This window comes from Saccopteryx leptura, chromosome 12 (assembly GCF_036850995.1).
Source record: "Saccopteryx leptura isolate mSacLep1 chromosome 12, mSacLep1_pri_phased_curated, whole genome shotgun sequence".
Taxonomy (NCBI): Eukaryota; Metazoa; Chordata; class Mammalia; order Chiroptera; family Emballonuridae; genus Saccopteryx; species Saccopteryx leptura.
In genome coordinates, this window is record NC_089514.1 from 15798326 (window position 1) to 15821970 (window position 23645).

The 23645-nt window shown below is 54.3% G+C and overlaps 1 protein-coding gene across 2 annotated transcripts in view; it reads left to right on the plus strand.

Annotated features, from left to right (window-relative positions):
* The window catches only part of GSDME (gasdermin E), a 49216-nt gene that overhangs the window by 21736 nt on the left and 3835 nt on the right, over window positions 1–23645 (plus strand). Inside the window, exons 4-9 of one of the 2 annotated variants that reach the window (XM_066354248.1) lie at window positions 11287–11458; window positions 12799–12919; window positions 17651–17815; window positions 19874–20001; window positions 21977–22166; window positions 23223–23296. In XM_066354248.1, the coding sequence (XP_066210345.1) occupies window positions 11287–11458; window positions 12799–12919; window positions 17651–17815; window positions 19874–20001; window positions 21977–22166; window positions 23223–23296 (850 nt within the window). The remainder of the gene's footprint in view (window positions 1–11286; window positions 11459–12798; window positions 12920–17650; window positions 17816–19873; window positions 20002–21976; window positions 22167–23222; window positions 23297–23645) is intronic. The other variant, XM_066354249.1, reaches the window with a different exon arrangement.

Sequence of the window (23645 nt, forward strand, 5' to 3'; positions counted from 1 at the left end):
CTGTGCTCAAGCCAGATGAGCCTGCACACAAGCCCGTGACCCTAGGATTTCGAACCTGGGACCTCAGTGTTCCAGGTCAACACTCTATCCACTGTGCCACCACTGGTCAGGCTATCTTAAAACATTCTCTTTTTTTTTTTTTTTTAGATATTTTTTTATTTATTCATTTTTTTAGAGAGAGTGGAAAGAGATAGGGAGAACAGGGGGAAGAGTAGGAAGCATCAACTCCCCATATGTGCCTTGACCAGAAAGCCCAGGGTTTCGAACTGGTGACCTCAGCATTCCAGGTTGACGGTTTATCCACTGTGCCACCACAGGTCAGGCTTAAAACATTCTTGATGGAAACCATGCTAGGATATATTATGTAATTTTCTTCTTCTTTTAAATGAAGAATAACACATTTATTGAAATCACTTTGTAATGGCTCACATTCATGTTTTGTTCTTAAGATCTTATATTATTTTATAATAAGTTTGTTAGTTTTTCTGCCTTGTCTTCCACAGTCACCATGTGTCACAGCCTTAAGAAGAACCGCTACACCCACCCCATCTTGGTAACCAATTTAACATATTATATATTTTTTTATTTTTAATTTTTTTACAGGGACAGAGAGAGAGAGTCAGATAGAAGGATAGATAGGGACAGACAGGCAGGAACGGAGAGAGATGAGAAGCATCAATCATCAGTTTTTTGTTGCAACACCGTAGTTGTTCATTGATTGCTTTCTCATATGTGCCATGACCGCGGGCCTTCAGCAGACTGAGTAACCCCCCGCTCGAGCCAGCGACCTTGGGTTCAAGCTGGTGAGCGTTTTGCTCAAGCCAGATGAGCCCGCATTCAAGCTGGCGACCTCGGGGTCTCGAACCTGGGTCCTCAGCATCCTTGTCTGACGCTCTATCCACTGCACCACCGCCGGGTCAGGCTGTTCCGTTCAATTCTTGAACAAAGACATATAGAGCCCTTGAACATCAGTAAGATGTTCGTAGGCTTTGACTTGCATCATATTCTTTGTGGGAAGAGCAGCTCTTAAGAGCTCAAGGTCCCAGCAAATTCACTCTTTTGAAAAGATGTCTTGCCTAAAAGAAACCCTCTTTCACTGCTGGTGGGAATGTAAACTGGTACAGCCACTATGGAAGACAGTCTGGCGGTTCCTCAAAACACTAGGGAATAGAGCTACCATATGACCCAGCCGTCCCTCTGCTGGGTGTCTTCCTGAAAGACCCGAAAACATTGGTACGCAAAGACACATGTTCATCTCAGCATTCTTCCCAGTGGCCCAGACATGGAAACAACCCAAGTGTCACTTGATAGGGGACTGGCTAAAGAAGAGGTGGGACATATATACAGTGGAATACTCTCAGCCATAAGAAATGATGACACTGCCGTTTACAACAACATGGATGGACCTTGAGACCATTATGCTAAGTGAAACAAGGAAATCAGAAAAAGCTAAGAACTATATTCTTTCACACATACGTGGGATATAAAACTGAGGTTCATGGACATAGATAAAAGTGAAATGGTTACCAAGGGTGTGGGGTGAGTAAAGAGGGACAAATACATGGTGACGGAGAGTGATTTGACTTTGGGTGATGGGCACACAATGCAATCAACAGTTCAAATGCTCTAGAGATATTTACTGGAAACTTATGGTATTCTTACTGATCAATGCTTTTCCATTAAATTTAATTTCTAATTTTTAAAAAAAGTGCAAAAAAAAAAATAAAACAATGTCTTTCCTGAGATCTCCTAGGCCACACCCATCTCTGTGCTGTCTGAAAGTCAGTCAATTTATTGTCATTTTCTTTCTAAATTGTTCTATTGGTTTTGGTCTTAGTTCTCAGTACTGGGAGTACCCGGATGCTTGTTTGACTTTCTCTGACTTGCGGTTGATTCTGTCCGCAGCGTCATCACAGACAGTGCATAGCCCCTCATGCGGGAGAGAAGGGCATTTGTTCTGAGGATTCTTTCCAATATCTGATCCTGGGAGTGGTTTCTGTCTTTTTACAGAAATTGTCTTGTCCTGTGAGTTTTACTTTGAAATGCTACATGAGATCTGTTTGGAACCAGGTGGGATTTAAGTGCTCAAGAGGGACGTTGGAGTACTGTTTTCTTCTAAGACCGGCACACGTTCTCATATTTCACATCTGTGACAGTGTGCACGGTATGATCTCCGCTATTTTATATACCACTAACAACACCGTGTCACCCGTCAATCTCGAAGCATCCTGATTTCAGAGATGTTAAGACATGAAAATAAAAAATGTGTGTTTTAGAATTGATGAGACGCGATGTATAAAATGAGGTTGACTGGGACGGGTTGGGTGAGCAGACGTTTATTCCACCGGGGCTTTTCACACAGTGACGGACACATGGCCCGCCCCCACCCCCGGCCGTCTCATCTTCTCGCTAAACCCGCCTCTCTGCTTGCCTCCCTCTGACGTGCATCGGAGTGGCCGCCTCAGCCAGAAGTCTGGGTATCGGACGGGGCTCCTGCCTCCCCTCCTCCCGGGCACTTGCTCTCTCACTGGAGTCTGCCTCTTGAATACCCGCCTTACCTGTTCCCCCTGCCCAGCCTCACAGCCGGTTCCCTGGGTCAGGCTGTCCGCGGGGCTCCTGGCTCATCTTTCTGCCCCTGGTCTCACCCCTGCCAGCCAGTGCTCCACAGGGCGGAGGCAGATCTGTCACTGCCCGGCTTGCACCCTCTGTGCGCTCCACCATCCTGGGTTGACCCCCCCCCCTCTGCCGACAAGACCTGGCTTCAGCCCGTCAGCCTTATTTCTTTATTTTATTTTATTTTTTGTATTTTCCCGAAGTGAGAAGCAGGGGTGCGGCAGACAGACTCCTGCATGCGCCCAACCGGGATCCACCCGGCATGCCCACCAGGGGGCGATGCTCTGCCCATTTGGGATGTTGTTCTGTTGCAACCAGAGCCATTCTAGCGCCTGAGGCAGAGGCATAGAGCCATCCTCAGCGCCCGGGGCCAACTTTGCCCCAGTGGAGCCTTGGCTGCGGGAGGGGAAGAGAGAGACAGAGAGGAAGGAGAGGGGGAGGGGTGGAGAAGCAGATGGGCACTTCTGTGTGCCCTGGCCGGGAGTCAAACCTGGGACTTCCACACACCGGGCCGATGCTCTACCGTTGAGCCAACCAGCCAGGGTAGGGTGGCTCATCAGCCTTGTTTCTCACGTTCTCCCTCACACCCTCTAGGCCAGTCCCCCGCTTATCTCAGTTCCAGGGACTAATGGCTCTTTCTCACCTCCAAGCCTTGTCTGAAGGCTCCGTCACGCCTCCTGTCCACAGGGACCCACAGAGGGACTCACAGAGGGACTCACAGACTCCCTCCCTGCACTCCCTCCGGCCAGCTCCTCAGATGAGCCCCCACTCCCTTTGGAAGCCACATCACGCCAACCCCACGACTTCCCCCCGGGCACACCAGCCCCACGGCGTGACAACGCGTGTTCTAACTGCCGGGTTGGGCGTGCCTGCCTCCCCCCTCCCGGGACTGTCCTTAGTCACCGCCGGATCCTGCGCAGGGCCCGCAGCAGGGCAAACACGGCTTGTTTGAAAGAATAACTGGTTCACCTCCCTCTTACATCCGAAGAGCCTGAAATGCAGACGTTAATTCGTTTGCCTGGACTCAGGATTTAAGCCCAGCTCCACAGAACACGTGACTGGCCCCGGCTGCGGGTGACGCAGGGCTCGGGAAGAGGAAAGCGTCCTGAGCGTCCGCGTCAGGTGGGTTTCTCTTCCGTCCGACCTGCTGCATCTCAGCGACTGGGGGCAGTTAATTACCCATCGGAAAGATTGAGTCTGGGGTTGCTCAGTTTTCCCCGTCTCGCTTCCTTGCTGCGTACGGGTGAGATAAAGCGTTAGGTAGTTATAATGTGAACCGGGGTGGGGCAGTCGCCTTGAGGGGGTGGCCTGGTCACTGGTCACTTTGGTAACCAGGTGTGCTTAGCACTGGGCCCACATTTTTTTGTTCCAGGCAATTTCGAATCCTGGCGTCACAGCCAAGTGAGAGAGCGAGGTTTTTCTCTATTAAAGTGGAGGCCCAGGCGCCATTGTTTTTAGATTTCTAGACATTTCCTGCCCCGGCTCGGGGTTGCGCATCTATACTCCGGGGCGTGCGAACTTTCTTTTGTGGCTGAAATGGAGACTCGATATGTGGGCACTGGGAGGCTGCTCTGGCTCACTGCTGGTCTCCGGAGAGCTCTGGCAGGAGGAGGCAGCGGAAAGACTCCTTGTTCGTTAACAAGCGCATATTGAGTCCCTTCTGTGTGCAGGGCGCAGGGGAGGTCCAGGCGGGGGAGGGGGGGAGGTAGACACAAGGCTTCGGAGAGGTACACGCTCAGCCTCACTGTCACCCCCACCATTATTAGCCCTGTGCCTTTGGATCACTGGTTATGGGTTCTCTCCGCTTCGTGTCCCTCTGTGAAATAAGGGTGACAATAACGTTATGAACCAGTTAGGGTAACTTTCGTTGCAAGGAACATCTGTAAGTATCTCTCCTACGAAGACATCCCGAGAGTGGGTGAGACACCCTTAACCTATGTTAGTGATAGACGGTTAATTCAGCAGCTCAGTGGAGCCCTCCTGTGGCAGCTTTCAGGCATTGCTGTTCTCAGCAGCTTGGTTCTCTTGGTCCCCAAATGGCCACACTGAAGACAGTAAGGCAGAAAAGGGGTCTCTTCCTTGTGCCTCTTTTTAAGAGAGAGAAAATTCACCCTGGGAACCCCCAGCAGACTTTTCCTCTGGTGTCAGTATTTGGAATGCTATGAATGCTCCAACCTACCCCAACCACTGCTAAGAGCAGGGGAGTCACCAGGATTGGCCCAGAGACTCACCTGTGTGTCTGGGTGCACTGCCTCCGTCCCCAAGTCCCAGGCTCCCAAACCTGAACTAAACTGGGGTAGGAGGCTGGTGGCCCATGGCACTCAGGGATGTCAGAGCCCCCAGGTGCAGCGCCAATGGGAACAGCAGACGCGTTTGAGGGCATACTCCCCCTCTCAAGGAGCCTGCAGACGGTGAAGGGGGGAAAAACTGTCCCCCTGGAGGGGTAAACAGGCAGATGAAAGCAGGCATTTGCATTTTAGGACTTTAGGAGGCGGCTACCGAAATTAGACTCGAGTCACGTCTGGGTGGCTATTCTGCGGCGTCTGTAGATGGAGCCGGTTGGCTTTCAACAGAGAAGCAGACTTGGCGGCTTCGGGAAATGTCAGCAGAGCAAAGCCGAGCGTACAGGCAGCGCGCACAGGCCTCATCTCGACCGCCTTTCTAGTTTTCCCACTCTACAGCTGGTCCGTGGACACACTTCTTCCACATGCCTCAGCCAAGAAATCAAAACCCTTAGGGAGAAATGCCTCAGTTTCTGGAGCTTTAATCTCCAGTATGTGTCTGCACATCTGTAGGTTAGTACTTCTTGCTTACCTCACAGGAGCAGGCCAGCCACCATCGCTGTTCCTGGGGAGATGCTGATACCAGCTCCTGCGAGCTTGCACCGTCCCTGCTGAGTGCCTTTGTACCCCGTGTCCCTTGCTGTCGGATTTTTGAGCAGTGTTGAGGAAAGAGCACTGGTCCTAGAGTCAGAAGATGTGTGTCCTGAGTTTTGCCACTGTGATTCAGGTCAGTCTGTCATCACTAAGGGGCACGGTGTCTGTTTCTTGGCACAGACGTTGGATTAGATGCGAGTGATCAGGACCACCTCCCTCCAGACCCCTGCTGACATTGTGAATCAATCACAGCTTTCCTGCCCTTCACGGCCTCACAGCCTAGACTCAGTCTTAGGATCCTTTAGTGAGCATGCCTGGATCGATCAGAGGTGATATTCAAGGTGAAACTAGTCATCCCTGGGGCCCCTGTAGTTTTATCATTTCTCCCCAGCAGACTGGACAGAAGCTGCTGGCTCTCTGTTGTGATGTGCCCTACTTTTGGAGTGCCTGTTCATGACTCCATCAGAAACTGTTCCTCTAGGACAGGTGATCATCAACAGTTGTTACACAGAAGCGTCGTGCCGACAGGGACTGCCTCGGTCTTGTTCATGGGGACGTCCCCAGCACCAGCCCAGCCCAGGCCGGGCACATCACAGGACTCAGTTATGTGTGGAGCTGATTGACGAGTTTTGGGGTGAGGTCTACATGAGGAAGCTCGTCTCTAGGAGGGACCTGGAGGCTAAATTGATGTATTGGAAGAGAAAGCTCCTTCCTGCCTTCTTTTGGGTATTGTTAGAGTTTTCTAAGTCTTCTCAGGGTTTCTTGTCTGTGAGTTTGCATTTTGGCTTTCAAAGCCAAAGGGGAGAGAAGGGAAGTCAAGGCCTCAGTTGGGGAGAGTGGGCAGCCTCTCTAGGGCTGGACCGGAGGTTGGGGGGGGGCTTTCTTGTGCTTTAGCAAAGGTGTCTCGCTCCCTGCGGGGCCCTGGCCTGCAGCCTGCTGGCCGCAGCCCCGCCCAGCCCCTGGCCTAGCGCTTTCCTGGTGAAACGCCCTGACGATTGTGGACATGTCTTTGAGCAGCCGGAGAGGGATCTTGATTTGGTTTTCCTGCCAATAGCGGAAGGAAATTCTCCTTTTACAGGTGTGTAAACTGATGCTCAGAGACAGGAGGTAGTAAGGCAGCGAGTAGGAGATAAGGCTTGGAGCCGCCTCCACGCTGACAGCAGGTGTGTTATGCAGACCCGCTGGTACCCAGAGGGTGGATGGTCCCGTGGGAGAATGGGGGTGGGGGTCAGCGGGCCCTGTGGGTGAAGAATGGGCGCCCATCACTCCATTTGGTGTGTACCCCCATCCATCTCTAGATGTGTTCCTTTGGGGCCAGCCCTATAAACTTGATTAGATGCCCGTCTCGGTGGCCTCCTGCTCTTGCTTTCTAGTGCCATCCCCCAGGAAGAGAGGGGTATCTCGGGCTGTCATTAAAAATAGGTCTTTAAAAATATGTGAAGCCTGACCAATGTGGCGCAGTGGATAGAGCGTTGGCCTGGGACACTGAGGACCCAGGTTCGAAACCCTGAGGTCACTGGCTTGAACGTGAGATCACAGACGTACGTCACATAGGATTATAAATGTAAATGAAACACTGAAATAGGGCAGGTTTCCCCACTCTGGGGGACCCAGGGCAGTCCCACTGCACAGTGATTCCTGCTCCGAGGAGGGCCGGAGCCAGGGTCCGGTTCCCAAGAGCCGTTCTGGGTCGTGGCCCTGCTTGGGGTCTGTGGTCATTCACTGGGGGGGAATTTGGGGAAGGATTCCTTGTGGCAATGGCTTAGCTCAGGGTGGGGACGATCCGTTTCCCCTGACAGTTAGCTTCCCGTCCGTGCAGATTAGTCTCCTCTCTGAACCGAAGGTGAGTAGGTTTGTCCGGCATTCAGTTTCCAAAAGGTGGCAGCAGTGTCCCAGGGAACAGAATCCCAGCCACCAGGTGAGGGGACCCGCCAGTGGTTGCATTTCTCAGTGGCCCCGACGCGCGTGTCCACGATCCTCTCTCCGCCCTGTCACCCGAGTCTTGGTCTCAGACGTGGGGCCCCTCGCTGGTCACGCTGCTGTTCCTGGGCCCGTGGCGGGTACTTGGCGGGCCCTGCGGGCGGTCAGTGCTGTCCTGCCGTCGGGAGCAGAAGGAAGCCAGACCCTGCAATTGCCTGCGTCCCTCCTCTTCCCGGTGTCTGGGGTGAGGGGGTGGGGGGTTCTGCAGGGAGGTGGGCATTTTTAGCAAGGCCTTCTCGGGTGGTGGAGGCTAATCGTTCTCCTCCTACACCTCACCGTGGCTGACACGGCGCCGAGCCTTTCAGTGGGTCTGTTCAGGGCGCCAGGCAGGGCAGTGGGACCTGACACGCCCGCCAGTCACTTCAGACTCCTCACGGTGGCCTTCGGGGCGTCCCCGCCGTCATCCCGGGGTTGTGGGCCGGGAGCTGCCGCTTCCCTGTGTCTGCTGTCGGGGCGTCCCCGCCGTCATCCCGGGGTTGTGGGCCGGGAGCTGCCGCTTCCCTGTGTCTGCTGTCGGGGCGTCCCCGCCGTCATCCCGGGGTTGTGGGCCGGGAGCTGCCGCTTCCCTGTGTCTGCTGTCGGGGCGTCCCCGCCGTCATCCCGGGGTTGTGGGCCGGGAGCTGCCGCTTCCCTGTGTCTGCTGTCGGGGCGTCCCCGCCGTCATCCCGGGGTTGTGGGCCGGGAGCTGCCGCTTCCGTGTGTCTGCTGTCGGGTGGGCCCCGTCATCCCGGGGTTGTGGCCGGGAGCTGCCGCTTCCGTGTGTCTGCTGTCGGGTGGGCCCCGTCATCCCGGGGTTGTGGCCGGGAGCTGCCGCTTCCGTGTGTCTGCTGTCGGGTGGGCCAGTGGTCAGCGAGGGAGTCGGCTCACAAGACTCTGCGGAAGATGGGACTGTGTACAGTAGACAGAGGGGCCCCTTGGAAAGGACCGGGTCAGATGACATTCTGACCGGCGGGTACACTGGCCGTCTTCTTCAATGCCTGAGCCTCCAGGACCAGAACTGTCTCTTAGGAAGGTTTCTATCTTCCTACCGTTCTTTAAGCCACACTGCCAACCCGCCGGTTCCTGCCTCTTCCGTGTTTTCTCTCTTGCACACGTGGTGCATACGGATTCAGACATACACACGTTCGTTAAGGCACCGAGACAAAGAGGGGAAAACCCACCTGTTTTATGTGACTGTTGATTCCAAAAGTATGTGCTGAGTCATGTCTGTGCGGCCGCACTGCCCTGAATGAGGTGTGGCCAAGAGGGCGCTGCCCCGTCCCCGTGGAGGGGACAGTCTGGAGGGAGGGGACAGGCGATGAACAAACAGGGGGGTGAGCTAGAACAGCGTCTGCTGGAAGCACGCTGTCCAGAGAAGGGGTCTGAGGGTGTGACAGCGTGACAGGGGTGAGCAGGGAACGCCTGCCTCCCCAGGAGGTGACCAGCACCAGTGAGATGGGGTCAAGGGCACATGGTTCCAAGGCCTTGGGTCTGGCATGTGCCTGACATGTTTAAGGCACAGAGGGAAAGCGGAAGGTGGGGTCGGCTTGGGCGGGGCCAGATCTTGAGGCCTTACTGCCTGGGGGCGGGGTTAAGATGCTATGCAGCCATTGAGGGTTTCTGAGCAAGTGAGTGACATGCTAAAGTACCTTCTACCCATTTAAATAGCCACAGTCCTGGCCAGATAGCTCAGTTGGTTAGAGCGTCATCCCGCTATACCGAGGTTGCAGGTTTGATCCCTGGTTAGGACATACACAAGAATCAACCAATGAATGCATAAAAAAGTGGAACAACAAATGGATGTTTTCTTCTATCTCCCCCTTCATTTCCTTAAAATTTTTTATTTTAGAGAAAGGAAGGGGGAGAGAGAGAGAGAGAGAGAGACATACAGAAACATCGATCTGTTCCTGTATGTGCCTTGGCAGGCGATCAAACCCACAACCTTTTCATACTGGAACAATGCTCTAACCAACCAAGCTATCTGGCCGGGCTCCCTTCCTTTCTAAAATCAATGATAGTATAATAATAATAATAATAATAATAATAATAATAACAACATCGTGCTCCTCTAAACCCTTTCGGTCCCACAAGGAAAGCATGTTACCCTCACTGTAACCCCAGGGGTGAACCCAGGTGCAGACACGGAGTAATTCACTCAGTGTCCCCCAACCGGAGGGGCACAGCTGGGTCCCAACCCCAGCTGGACGGGCTCCAGGCCCCTGCTTTATACTCCTTCCTGGAAATGGGGCCCTGGCTAGGTTTTTTTTGTTTATTTGTTTTTGTAGTCAAGTTTTTTTCATTGCCTATTTAATATGTGTGAAGCATTGTTACAATTTGCATTTCTTTGATTACTGCTGAGATGGAACAGTTTTCCATGTCTTTCTTTTTTTTATTGTGATAAAACATATACAACATAAAATTTGTCATTTTAACCGTCTTTTAGTGTATAAATTCAGTGGCAGGAAGTACATTCACACTGCTGTGTGTACAGCCAACACCACTATCCGTTTCTAAAACGTTTTCAATCCCTCAAACAGAAAGAACCCCCTCATCATCTAGCAAGAACCCCCCAGGCCCCCTTCCCCAGCCCTGGTCACCTCGAATTTACTTTCTGCCGCTATGCATTTGCCTGGGCATTCCATGTAAGTCTAGATAGCTCATATAAGCAGAATCGAGCGACGTTGGTCCTGTGCTGCGGGCGTATTTCACTCCGCGTGATGTCTTCAGGGTTGTTAGTGTTGCAGCACGCATCAGAACCTTCATGTGTGAATAATAACCCTTCTGTGTGTATACCGCATCTGCCTGTCCACTCATCTGTTGATGGACACATGTTGTTTCCACTCCTGGCAGCTTTTTACCCAGTGACAGGACTTCTCCAGCTACTCACTGCAGCTCTGGGGATCCTTTCTGAAGCCTGGAGAGTCTGGGTGGGGGGTGGGGGGGCAGGAGAGTCTGGGTGGGGGGGGGGGAGGCAGGTAACCCTGCCCCGTGTGTGGTCAGGGATGGTGCTGAACCCCGGAATGTTTCAGAAGCCCAGGATGAATGCTGTCATTGTTACCACGCCAAGACCAACTCGAATCTGGTTCTCTTCCTGTCCACTTCACAGACTCAGTGTTGAAGGAAATCCCCAGAGGGGTTATTTGATCGTTCGCTTCTAATTGTGAAATTATCTCCGGCAGGTGGAAAGTTAGCTTGTGCTTGAAATTCCCCAGAGTAGTTGCGTGGGAGCCCCAAGTCTGCGGGGCGACCTTGGGCAGGCCGTGCCTCCCTGGCCTGTTTCCCCATCTGTGAATCGAGGTGACCCCCTTTGTAAGAGGGTGCACATCCTTCTGGGACAGACGGGTCAAGGCGCCTCTTTTCCATTCACATCCCAGCTCTTCATCGCCGCCCGTACTGTAAGCCTGCTCCTCCCTCCTCGCTGAGAAAGGACTGACCAGCACTCCCCGCGCAGCTACTCTGTATCTCCTGAGCTGCGGCGTCTGTGGTCCCTCAGCCTCTGATTAAATGACAAAACGGAGTTCCCATGTGTAAGGCAGCCGGACCGTGGTCCCTGCACTCGCTGGGTTTCTTTCCTTCCTCCTTGACGACCAGCGCTGCATTTGACAGCCCCCCGCCCCCCAGGCTGTCTCCAGAGTCCTGGCACCCCCACCCCCGGCGGCCTTGGGAGAGTCTGATTCACGCCTCACTGGACAAGCTGCCCCTTCTCTCATCACCAGGAGATAGATGCTGGCTGTCACCTGTCCACTCTTCGGCCACCGGCTGTGGCAGAGGAGAAAATTCCCACTGGACCCACGTCCCCCGAGGCACGAGGCCCCTGACAGCCACGTCTCTTTTCCAGGACGATCGATCTGAAAAGCCCGCTGCTGCAGCAGGTGCTGGAGAGGCGGCATGAGGTCCTGTGCGTCCTGACCCAGAAGATCGTGACGACGCAGAAGTGTGTGATATCCGAGCACGTCCAGGTCGAGGAGAAGTGTGGCGGCGTGGTGGGGATCCAGACCAAGACGGTGCAGGTGCGGGCGCCCGGGGGTGGGGCGCCAGTTCTTGTTGGGGGGCGTTTTCGTTCCCCAGGACTCTGTGGAGCAGAGGTGACAGAAGGCCAGGCTTTCATCTCGTCCCTGCGACCCCATGCGGGAGAGCTTCAGGGCTGGCTCTCACCGCCCCATCCTGGGCCGCCCGTTCCGGCAGTGGGACCCAGACTGGCCAGGCCAGCTTCAGTCAGACATTCTCAAAAGAAAATGGGTCAAACGAGCACAAGCCGGCCCAAATGCACGGCTAACCCCTCGAGTCCCTTGGAGTCGGGGGTCTCAGAATGATAGCTTTGGGACAGCTGCCTGGAGTCCTTTGTGGACCGGGTTAGGGAAGGGAAGGAACAGATGCTTCCGGAGAACATTACAGACAGTGCTGCCGAGCTGACCCTGAGCCAGGACCAAGCTGCAGTGGGAAGAAGGCTGTCGGCCCCAAGCTGTTTCCCCTGCAGCTTGTCATGGGGCCTGACATGGGATTCTCAGACACCTACTTCTTGGGGTGTCCTCTGGCCCTCACTGGGGGACCCAGGACAGCTGTGTGTGGAAGGCAGTGGAGATTCAGGTCCAGAGCTGCGCTCTCCTGGGGGGGGGGCAGGCTGGGTAACAGTGATGAGGGACGTGCCCTATGGGGGATGGAGTCTGCTGGCCTTGCCAATGATTTTGCCCTCGGTGACCCAACCAGAGGCCCAGAGCCTGCCTGGGAGTCAGGAGGCCGGCTGTCACCCTGTCTGATCAGGGTCGAGTGGCTTAAAACCGTCTCTGATCTCCGTTGTCTGGGCAACACATAGGTTCTCCTCTCCCTCCCCCAGGCCGAGGGGGAGAACGTCCTGCTTGCAGCAGTGTTTGAGGGGAGCTCTGGTGCCTGGCACCCCCTGCCCAGCCCTCTCGTCCCTGCGTGCTCCTCCAGCTGCCCCTGGTTGTGTTTAGCAGCGCAGGGTGCCAGCCACAGGGTCTGGAATGACCGGGGTGGGGTCCTCTCAGCTCACCTCTCCCACAGGCTTTGATATTGGTTAGGATTTTCATTTGGACTTCAAAGCAGTTTCTGTAACCCTCTGAGGGAAATGGGAAGTTCAAAGGCTTACTATCCTCTTTACGTACAGACCTAGGTTCATGGTATCCTGAACCCTGGAATCTCGCTTTTGTGCCCAGTTGGCCATTTACTTGGAAATACGTGTCTCTACCACAAAGCCAAGGATGAAATCCTTGCCTCGCCGGCGGCTCCTGCTGCCATGGGGCCTGTGGGCTTTCCCATGAGGCCCTGGGGGAGGCCGAGGGGCCCGGGGGTGTCTGAGCACACAGGTCACAGTGTGTGCTCTCGCCCTCAGGTGTCGGCCACGGAGGATGGGACCGTCATCAAGGACACCAGCGTGGTGCTGGAGATTCCAGCGGCCACCACCATCGCCTACGGTGTCATCGAATTGTATGTGAAACTGGACGGTCAGTTTGGTGAGTGCCACCCCCTCCCTGCTTGCACTGAGGGACACACCACATTCCTCTACCGCTTTGGGAATGGCGACACAGGGTCCTGAGCATCTGGGGCTGTCCCCCGATGAGGGGACAAGCGGGCTGCGTTGGGAGCCCGTGGTGTGAGGTTTCACCAGCGTGGCACTGGGTTGAGAATGTGTCCTCTGCGGTCAGTCAGACTGGGCACCAGCCCCAGTGCCACACTGTCCTGCAAGGTCTCTGGCCAGCTGGTGAAGCTTGCTGAGCCTTACCCATCGCCGGGAGGGGAAAGGTTTGAACAGGGGAGGCATCCGGAGTGCCTGGCACAGTGGTCCTTGATTTAAGTACTCCACCCCAGCTATTAATACCGTCATCATCATCATCTCCCCTCCCTCAATACGAAGCCAAGAACGCTGCTCTCGCCTTGCTCTGCGGATCGCCAGTGTTTGAAGCTGGCCGATCCTGGTCACTGCATCGTTTGAAGAGAGTAAGTGCTTTGGGTTAGTTTGTGTCTGCTGACCTCAGGCGCGCATGCCCCCCCTCCCCCCATTGGGGACATGAATGAATATATGTGACAGAAATTACTGTTTACCTTTTTAGGTATGGTAATATTATGGTTATGTTTATAAAAAGTCATCCATTTTTTAGCGCCTGAGGCTGACATCTTCATAGGTGAAATGGGAATGTCTGCAGTTGGCTTCAAAACTGGTGTGGGGGGAGGGGAAGGTGCAGGTGGGGGGAGGGGGAAGGGCAGGCGTCAAAGCTGGTGGATGGGGCTGCGGAGTTCCATCCTGTGACTCTGTTCTTGTGCAGTTTCTTCACGTTTTCACAATGAAAACCTTTAAAAAGTGTTCCATACTGGACCGTGCACACGTCTGGGGCTGTCCCCTGCAGGTCCCCGGCTGGTTTCTGTCAGGCGACGAGGACCAGGTTCAGGATGAGGAAGTCTTGTGGGAGCTGGCCTTTTGTCTGTGTTGCCCCACCCCTGGGGGACACTCAGAACACTGACTGACCTTATGGGACGGTCGGCAGGCTCATGGGCACGTGAGGACCCTAAGGAGGGACAGCTGAGGCACAGGACGCCATGCCGGGTTCCACGCACGAAGCTGCCTACATTTCAGGGAGGGCCACACGGGAAAGGGGTCAGTTTTAAGAAGCTGGTCTGGAGCGGTAGGATGGGCATGTGGAACAGGACACCAAGAATTGTGACCTGTATCTTTTAGACCCCTGGTTTCAAGTTTGGGCATTCTTATTTTTTTATTGTTTCTCTTTGAGAGACATTTGTCTTCTGAACAAACGGCATTAAGGTGACGGTTTGTGTGATTGGTACATGATAAGCCGTGATACCACGGGCATGAGTGACATTCCAGCCCGGATGTGTACACTGGTTATTCTGTCCAGATGAAGTGACGGTCGAGGTGTCACTTTTGCAAGCCTGGCCTGCACCCAGGGTGCTCATGAGTGCTGCGAGGACCTTTTGGTGGCTGGGGGACAGGCCAGGGTCCCCCCCACCCCAGGCAGTGGGATGTGGGAGCCTTCTGTGTCTCTGAGGAGGTGGTGCCTGCCCACAGCGCTGGGCAGCTGTCCTTCCCTCAGGGGACAATCTTCTCAGATGGACTTGGAAAGACCCTGCCTGGCCTGTGGTGGCTCTCCCATCTGCATTCGTTTTAAGCCTTTTATCTTGGCTTGCTTCCTCTGTCTTTGAAACTGAACTCCTCTCTGTGCTGCTGAGGGCGGTGCCCCGGGGAGTTCCCGGGTCCCTTTGGCATACTGCCCGCAGCCTGGCCCGGGCAGCCCGCGGGGTCTGTGGCCGGCCCACTGCTTGCAGCCATGCCCGTGTAGCTCACCCGGCCCTCGGTCCTCGGCCCACGAGACTCAGGGCTGGATTTTGATGTTCTGATCTCGCTTTATAAACACAGACCCGCAGGGCCCTGGAAAACCTGCTGGCTCTCTCCTCCCGGCTCTTGGTGGCCGTGCGTTTGACAAGTGTCCTGCCTGTCCTGTAAACTCGGAGAGGGGCTGACTCCCTCCCTGCTCCTTGGGGCGTCTGTGCAGCGCCCTTGCTGAGGGGCTCTCTCAGCCACGCCCCCTTCCCTCACCAATGGCCCCACCCCGTCTCCCACCACACCCTTCACTGGCTCTCTGCTTCCCTGAGTCTTTCCTGCCTGTCTTAGAAGTGGAGCTAATGTGACTGTTTAAAAATAAAAATCTGGTCATTTGACTCGCTCAGACACCCTTCCGAGGCTCCCTCTGTCCCCAGATGCAGTGTTCCATGTGCACGTGGCCCAGCCCTGGTGCAGCCCCCTCCCTTGTTACCTCTAGCACCTCCCGAGGGGGCCAGGGGACCCGCACCCCCCATCAGGAGCATGCTGCTCTCGTCTCCATGCCTGTGACTGCTTAGACACTGCTTCGTCCCAGAACCCTTTGCTCCTTCCCTTTGCACCTGCCACTCTGGCCTCGGTGACCCCTGCACCCGCTCCAGCCCCTGCACCCTGGACGCCGACTGACTGTCAAGGCCCTGCTGTATCTCTGCCGCCCAGCTCGGCTGACACTCGGAAGAATAAGCAGGCAGTGCCTTCATGCGGCGGAGCGCGTGCCCAGGCAGGGGTGGTGTCGGTGCCACGGACCACTAAAACTCCGATCTGAGGCTGTGTGAACGGTCGTGGTCCCTGTCCTCGGGGAGCGAGGACTTGATGGCGGGGGCGGGTCACAGTGTCCAGCTCAGTGGCTGGTGCAAAGGGCAGCACAAGCGGGGTGCCCTGGGTGCTCGGCGAGTGCGGGCCAATGAATGAGTCAGTGAAGGGTGGTTTCATTTGTCTCCGACAGCCGTTCTACCTTTTGTGAATGTCATCAGTGCCCACAAGCAAACGAAGTGTGTGCCAGTACCCATACTTCCCACGTGCCGGCTCAGACATTTTTATTCTGCAGCCTGTGCTTAAAATACACAAATGATTAAATACAGGCGGTCCCAGGTTACGAACAAGATAGGTTCTGGAGGTGTGTTCTTAAGTTGAATTTTGTATGTAAGTTGGAACAGGTACATTTACCTATTAAATGCAACTTAGATGTTTGTCTTAGTATTTAGACAAACATTTTCAAATACCGCCTCAAACGAGCTTGGATGATGCAGAAGGTGACGGACTTGTTGGGGAGGGTGGGACCCATATTAGAGTCAGGGTTTGATTCTGCTGCTGGAGTCAGTGTCTTGAAGTTGGCGTTAGGGGAGGTTTGTACAGAGCTTTCTTTTTCTCGTCATCAATGGCCCTGTAGCGCCTCAGGCCTTCGGTGACTATGCGGTAAAACTTCGGTGAGTCTTTCTGTGTCAGGATTTGCTCCTCTAACTGCCATTCCCACTTCAATGAGATGAAAAAATCAGCTTACTCTTGTAGAAAACTTTTTCGGTTCTAGAGTTCCCAGGTCCCTGTTTTCTTCCCTAAATGCTATCAGCTGCTGCTCTAGTTCCATTAAGGTCTTCACTGGTTAGTTCTTTGCCATGGGGATCAAGTAACTCTCTGTCAGGTTCCCTATGTCCAACTGCAGTGATTAACAATAGCCCTTATGGCGCTCTGTTCGTAAGGATGAGTTGTACGTAAGCCCGATATTTGTAACTCCAAGACTTACTATAGAAGCACAAGAAGAATCCTACTTCATGAGTTCATTTATTGTTCTTGCTTAGCAAGGACATAGGAATGGCTACATCTTTACCTACACTTTAGATACCTTAGTAGGGTTCTCAAATATGAAAGTATACATAAGGAAACATGTCTTTTTAGTATTTAAATTTTCTTATGTTATGGAAAATTTCACACATGTTCAAAAGTAGTAATAATAATATAATGAACCCCCATGTACTTCATGCTTCAAGAATGAGGGCAATTTATTTTTCATCAATACTTTCACCGCCTCCCTCCACCTCCACTCAATTGTTTCAAAGCCAATTCTAGGTATTCTATTGTTTTGTCCATAAATAGTTCAGTATCTCTAAAAGGTAAGGATTTAAAAAAGACTAGTTTTGCCTTCACATAGATTCCTGTAGAATACCTTTTGTGTCTGGCTTTTTCACTCGACGTGTTTGAGGTTCATTCATATGACTGCAGAAATAATTTCATTCTTTTGCTATGTCTTATTCTATTTATGAAGAAAATTTGACTCTTTTGAGAAGAGAACCATATAACATAACCACTTATGCACCAATTGTCAATAACTCTATAATAGTACCAGTTCAGTCAAATCAATCAATCAATCAAATCCAGATTGTCAGTTTCATTTATATATGGTGAGTTTTGTCTGTTTAGAGTTGGTATGTTCAAGTCAGGCTAAGAAAACACTTCTGATGTTTGAAAGACTGCTTCCAGCCTGTTCAGAGGACAGACACAGCAGACGGCCTTATGTTAAGAATAACCATTTATTTCCACCCTGTCTGGGTCGCTCAGTTGGTTGGAGCGTCATTCTGATACACCGAGGTTGCAGGTTCGAGCTCCAGTCAGGGCCCCTCCAACAGTCAGCCAGTGAATGCATAAATAAGGGGAACAACAGACTGCTGTTTCTCTGAAGTCAATAGTAATAGCGATAACAGAAGAAGACCCATCGTTTTCCCTCTGTTTTTAGGAAGTGGACGAACTTTGTGCAGGAAGCCAGGTTGAGGGAGCAGGGCGGCTGCGTCTCCCTGCCCAGCCCGAGCTGGGAAAAGCTGGGCGACCCTGCGCTGACCTGGGCTCCTCTCCTGTATCGCAGAATTCCGCCTCCTACAAGGGAAGCACGGTGGCTTTGAGCACGAGAGGAGAGGCGACTCCGTCTTCCTGGACCCCCCGCCCTTTCGAGAGTTTGCCTTTGGGGACATGCCAGATGCCGGGCAGGGGACGTCGGCCTCCGGAGGACCGCTGAGTGTTTTAAAACAAGGTAGAGCCAGCAGGGTGAGGGCGGGGCATGGCGGGCCGACGGCTAGCGCGCGTTATACACAAGGGGCGGCGTGTCTTCGGGCGCGTGACTCCAGTGACCTCACAGAGAGCAGGTCGAGAGCAGAGAGACGGCGCCTCTGAGCCAGGCCCCGTCCACTCAGTATCCACCTCGCTTGGCTCTCAGAACCTCGGGTCTCAGGTGCCACGCTCTGAGAAAGGGGCTGGACAAAGAGCAATGGATGAGTCAGGGGCCTGGCGTTCTCTTTCATTTAAGCACAGAGGCCTTGCAGACTACTAAGAACAGCTGGTCAGCAGCAAGGAGAGAGAACCCAAGTCCTGCACCTGCTCCGTTATATTCCAGACAAGCAGGGCTCCGTCAGCGCTGCGAGTCTTGGGGGGCCCGCTACCCACACCGTACGGTGGTGTGGAGCCTGCGTCTACTGAGGCAGGGGCCCTGCGACTTGCCTGCAGCGATCCCTTCTGCCCCCCACAGCAATTAGTTTTAAAAAGTTGACAGAAGAGGAGATGGGCCAGGAAGAGGAGAAACAAATAGCTCTACTAGAAGCTCAGTACAGAGAGCTAGGAGCCGCTCAGAATACACTCTGGCATGGGGAGTCAGGATTGGGACTCACCAGTGTGGCTTCCAGTCCCAAACCAGAAGATGCTTTCATTTCTGTAGCAGAATGAGTGTTTGAAGAAACGGTGGTGAAGGCCCGGTCTTTTTTTTTTTTTTTTTTGTATTTTTCTGAAGCTGGAAATGGGGATAGACAGACAGACTCCCGCATGCACCCGACCGGGATCCACCCAGCATGCCCACCAGGGGGCGATGCTCTGCCCATCCGGGGCATCACTCTGTCATGACCAGAGCCACTCTAGCGCCTGGGGCAGAGGCCAAGGAGCCATCCCCAGCGCCCGGGCCATCTTTGCTCCAATGGAGCCTCGGCTGCGGGAGGGGAAGAGACAGACAGAGAGGAAGGAGGGGGGGGGGTGGAGAAGCAGATGGGCGCTTCTCCTGTGTGCCCTGGCCGGAAATCGAACCCGGGACTTCTGCACGCCAGGCCGACGCTCTACCACTGAGCCAACCGGCCAGGGCTCGGTCTTAATGAGGCCCCTCCTCCACCTCAAGATTGGTAATTGGGTGCGATTTTTCACTGCCACTATGCACAGGCGATGTCACGGGTTAGAAGCCTAGCTGTGGAGGTTGGCCATTTAGTAAGCCCGGGGTTAAGAGCAGGAGCAGGGGCGCCTGAGTCGGGTGGGGGCCGCAGGCCAACCAGGACAGCCCTTGTCTCCAGGCTGGGGCAGCAGAGACCTGGCTGTGTCTAGGGCTGTGTTGGCACATGTCTGTTACTGATGTGACCTGTTCGTCTCCGTGGGGCTCTCTACAACCCTTTGCTGGAACTGGCCATTGGCAGAGGTATATATTTATGTATCAGTGTGCATCCCTACATGTAAAAGCTTTTAAATCCCTACTGGGCTTAGTTTACTGGAAGCTTTCGACTGCAGAGGGTGTGAGCAGCCAGCCGGTGGGCCTGCAGAAGGACCGGACAGGAGAAGAACGGGCAAGCAGGAGCCGTTTGCCATGAAAACAGGGCGCCCGCCTCTCTGAAAGGCACGCAGTGAATATTAAAGGATACAAAGGCACAATGCCCTGGGAGAAAGGACAGAAGAGAATTATTTTGGTATCTGCATGGCTCAGAAGCAAAGCATTGTAAAAGTCCTGACTGACAGGTGCTTAGGAATACAGCCTCGATCATTTGCTTCTACAGAAAGAGTCTAAATGACTTTTCCGGAAAATAATTGATTAGACTGCATGTGTAGTGACTCATCAGGAAAGACAGTGAAGTCTGAAATGAAATGGGCGGCCCTCTGCCCCCCTCCCCTTCTTATTTGAAAACTCACAGGGTGGTATTTAACTTGATGTCCTTTATTTCCGACTGACTGTGCAGCTGGAAGTGTCTATGAAAGAACTGAGGACAATCAGCTCTAAACGGCTAGGGCTGCCGTCCCTGTTCCGACACGCACAGCAGTCACGAGCCCCGCGTGCTCTGCTCCGCAGTGACTCCGCCCCTGGAGAGGAACTTCCGGCCCCTGGCGCAGCTGCCGGCGCAGCAGCAGACGGCGCTGAGTGCTGTCCTGCAGGCGGTCCTGTGTGACGAGGACTTCCTCGTGGTCCTGGAACAAGTGGTAAGACCAGAGACGCCTCGAGCCACAGGACCTCTTGGGACAAGGCCTTGAGCTGGGGATGAAGCTGCATTTAAAACACCCCCAGCTTCCTGGAACCTAAAGCGTTTTTCCTCCCTTACTCCCAGGTCCTCAGTTTCCCCAACTGCAGAAAGGCAGCTGCTGTCTGGAGTCTGAGGTGCACCGGTTCCCTGGGGCTGCTCTAACAAATGAGCACACACTGCTTGGCTTCTAACAACAGAAGTTTATTCTCTTATAGCTCTGAAGTTAAAGTGTCAACAGGGCCATAGGGCCATGCTTCCCCCAAAGGCTGGAGAACCCCCTTGGTTCTTACAGGTCCTGGTGGTTCCTAGCGTCCCTTGGCTTGTGGCTGCACCACTCCAGTGTACACTATCTTTCCATGGCTTTCTCTTCTGTGTCCTCTTCTTTCCTGTTGCTTCATGGACACCCACCAGTGGATTTAGGGCCCACCTCAACCTAGGAGGGTCTCATCCCAACATCCTTACCTTAATTACATTTGCAAACATTCTTGTTACAAATAAGGTCCCATCCTGAATTTCCAGGTGGACAGATACTTGGGGAGGCGTCACTGTTCAACCCACTACAAGGTGGCTATGTGGTCGAATCCAACAAGCTGTCCTGTTTTTTTTGTTTGTTTTGTTTTTGTATTTTTCTGAAGCTGGAAACGGGGAGAGACAGACAGACAGACTCCCGCATGCGCCCGACCAGGATCCACCCGGCACGCCCACCAGGGGGCGACGCTCTGCTGCGACCAGAGCCACTCTAGCGCCTGGGGCAGAGGCCAAGGAGCCATCCCCAGCGCCCGGGCCATCTTTGCTCCAATGGAGCCTCGGCTGCGGGAGGGGAAGAGAGAGACAGAGAGGAAGGAGAGGGGGAGGGGTGGAGAAGCAGATGGGCGCTTCTCCTGTGTGCCCTGGCCAGGAATCGAACCTGGGTCCCCCGCACGCCAGGCCGACGCTCTGCCGTTGAGCCAACTGGCCAGGGCCCAAGCTGTCCTGTTTTTTTTGGAACAGACCGAGAAGCAGGCCTTTCTATTTTCCTGTTCTGTAGCAGGAGCGTTTTGTGGGGAGGCTGAGTTCCGTAACTGTCAGTTGTAGAAAAGGTGAAGAACACACCCGCTGCTAACCTCCATTCACCCGGACTTTCTGCTCTGCTTCCCTGGAGGAGGCTGGGGAACTGTAAACCCAATTCTTGCTATTGTCGTCTTTTTCTTGGTCTCTTTTTCTGGTTTAATGCTTTCGGCTTCCAGGAGAGCATTCAAATGATTTTTCCGTCCTGAAACTGGACTGTGCCAAGAGCTCAGTGACCAGTGACAGCGCTGGCGGTCGCTGGAGCAGCCCGGCAGCCCTGCACATCTGTGTGTTCTGCAGGGCAGAGCTGTGGGCGGGCGGGCGAGCCCCAGGGGGAACAGGGTGTTTAAAAACCCCCACTGACTTTTCCTTTCTCAGATGTCTCCCTCGAAGAGGGAAATGTCAGGCCAGCACCTCATGAAAAGAGCAGCAGCTGCCTGGGGGGAGGGGCCTGGTGGGTGGGCTCCTGAGAGAACGCAGCAGAGGCTGAGACGGAACAGAACCGGAACAGAACCGGCTGGTGGGGCGGGGGGGGGGGGGGGGGGGCTGGCACAACCGGGACATGGCTGGGGCTGGAGGGCCGAGTTTAAAGCTCGAGAACTATGACAGGACAACGCCTTTATGTTCCCTTCCTCAGCTCTGCTGTAGACCCTTGTCCCTGGTCCCCGGTCCAACCCGACAGACCCTGCACGCTGCTCCTCGCTGTGACAAAGCGTACCTGGGCCAGGCTCAGTTTACTGTCCCGTGTGAGGAAATCTCACTTGGTGGACCAGTCACTTCAGAACAGAAGAGTGCAGGGTCTTGCTTCACCTGGGAGACGGGAGGGGCGGGCCCCGGGTCGCCCAGGTGGCCTCCACGGTCACCACCTCTCTTCTCCTCCCCTGCAGTGTGACGACGTGCTCAGCGGCCTGCGGCCCTCCCTGGCCACGCTGGGGGAGCTGAGGGCCCCCCAGAGGCAGAGCCTCTCGGCCTTCCTGCGGCTGGTGGGGTGCAGTGTGCAGGACGGGCCCCCCGGCCCTGAGGTCAGCAACCGGCAGCTCTTGTCAACGGCCTACTTCTTGGTCAGCGCACTGGCAGGTACGGAAGGAAGGAAGGAAGAATCGTTGTTGCTTTGCTTTGCTAACTGCTGCGGAAGATGGGTCCATATGGCTCCCTCCCTCTCGGCTGCATGGGCAGCCTGTCTACACAGCAGCCATGAAAGGTTGGAGCCCAGCACGAAGGAGCTCCTCCACCCTCCTGGAGAGCAGGTCTCTCCTCCCTCCCGGGGAGGGCTGGCTGCCGGCTCGCCCCTCACCCGCAGCGCCTGTCCTGTCGTCCGCGGAGCTCCACTGCTCTGGTCCTTCTGCTCCTCCTGCTCCTCTCTGCACACTTACCACCCCGGGAGATGGACTTCCTAAGTGGGCCCTGGGCCAGGTCATTCAGCAGGTGACCCTTTTCGCCTTTTTCAGCTCCGAGGCTGTTCTGAGGGAGTGAGTGTCCCTTAGGAACTGCACCTCTTTTACCCCGGGAGGCACTTCACATCCGTTTTGAGTAACACTGACCTGGGTTTCCCTTCCCGGGGCTTTGACAGGTCCTTCTGGTGCAGCGCCCAGCACCCGGCTCTGTGCTGGGCCCTCTGCCATCGGAGCCCTTGCTCAGGCTGGGGGGGGGGGGGCGTTCCAGTCTGGGCTCAGGAGTCTGTTATGCCATCCCTTCATCAAGCCACATGGCATTCTCCTCCTAAAAACGACTAATTGCTTCTAAGCCCAGGTCACTATAGTTTATGCGGCTGTGATAAAAGCGAGAAAAAAAAAATCTATGATTGGTCAATTGAGGAAACACGCTCAGAGAAGTGTAACCAAGGTCACGCCCCAAATACGGAGTAGAACTTAAACATACCTCCTTTGTCACCAAATTCCGGGTCTTCCTACTTTTCCTTGAGTCTGTCCAGTTCTTCCTGACTGGCAAATTCAGTGTCGAGAAACAGCCTTGGTGAACACATACACAGCTGGTTACCTGTTCCTACCTCTATTTTCTAAAAGGCCTTTGCTGCCTGGGTAGTACGAGAGTGTAAATTAGGTACAAGCCCGGGGCTGGCTGTTCCCATGGACGCCTCTGTTTCCGTTGACAGTGACTGATGTTTGTCTTCTGCAGCGATGCCTGACAATGCGGCGGCGCTGCTGGGCACCTGCTGTCAACTCCAGATTGTTCCTCCGCTATGTCACTTGGTAAGGGACCTCCCAGAAGGGACCTGGGATGGGCAGGGATGGGGTAAATGAGGAGAAGAATGCCTAACACTTCCAGGCTTCTCCACAATAGGCCTTCACAGTAGGTCCAACAGGAATTGTTATTAACCTCCGTTTCCCACCCACACCCTCACCCACTTCACAGGAAGACTAAGGCCCGAGGGCAAGGCTCTGTTTGAAGAACTTGCTAGCAGGGCCGGGACTCGAACCTTGTCTTTAGACTCCAAACCTTACGCTTTTCTCACTGTCTGGAGAGAGCTTTGGCCAAGGCCAGGTGCCACATCACAGGGACGGGGCCGGCCCGGTTTCACTGAGCTCTGTACCGGGTCCA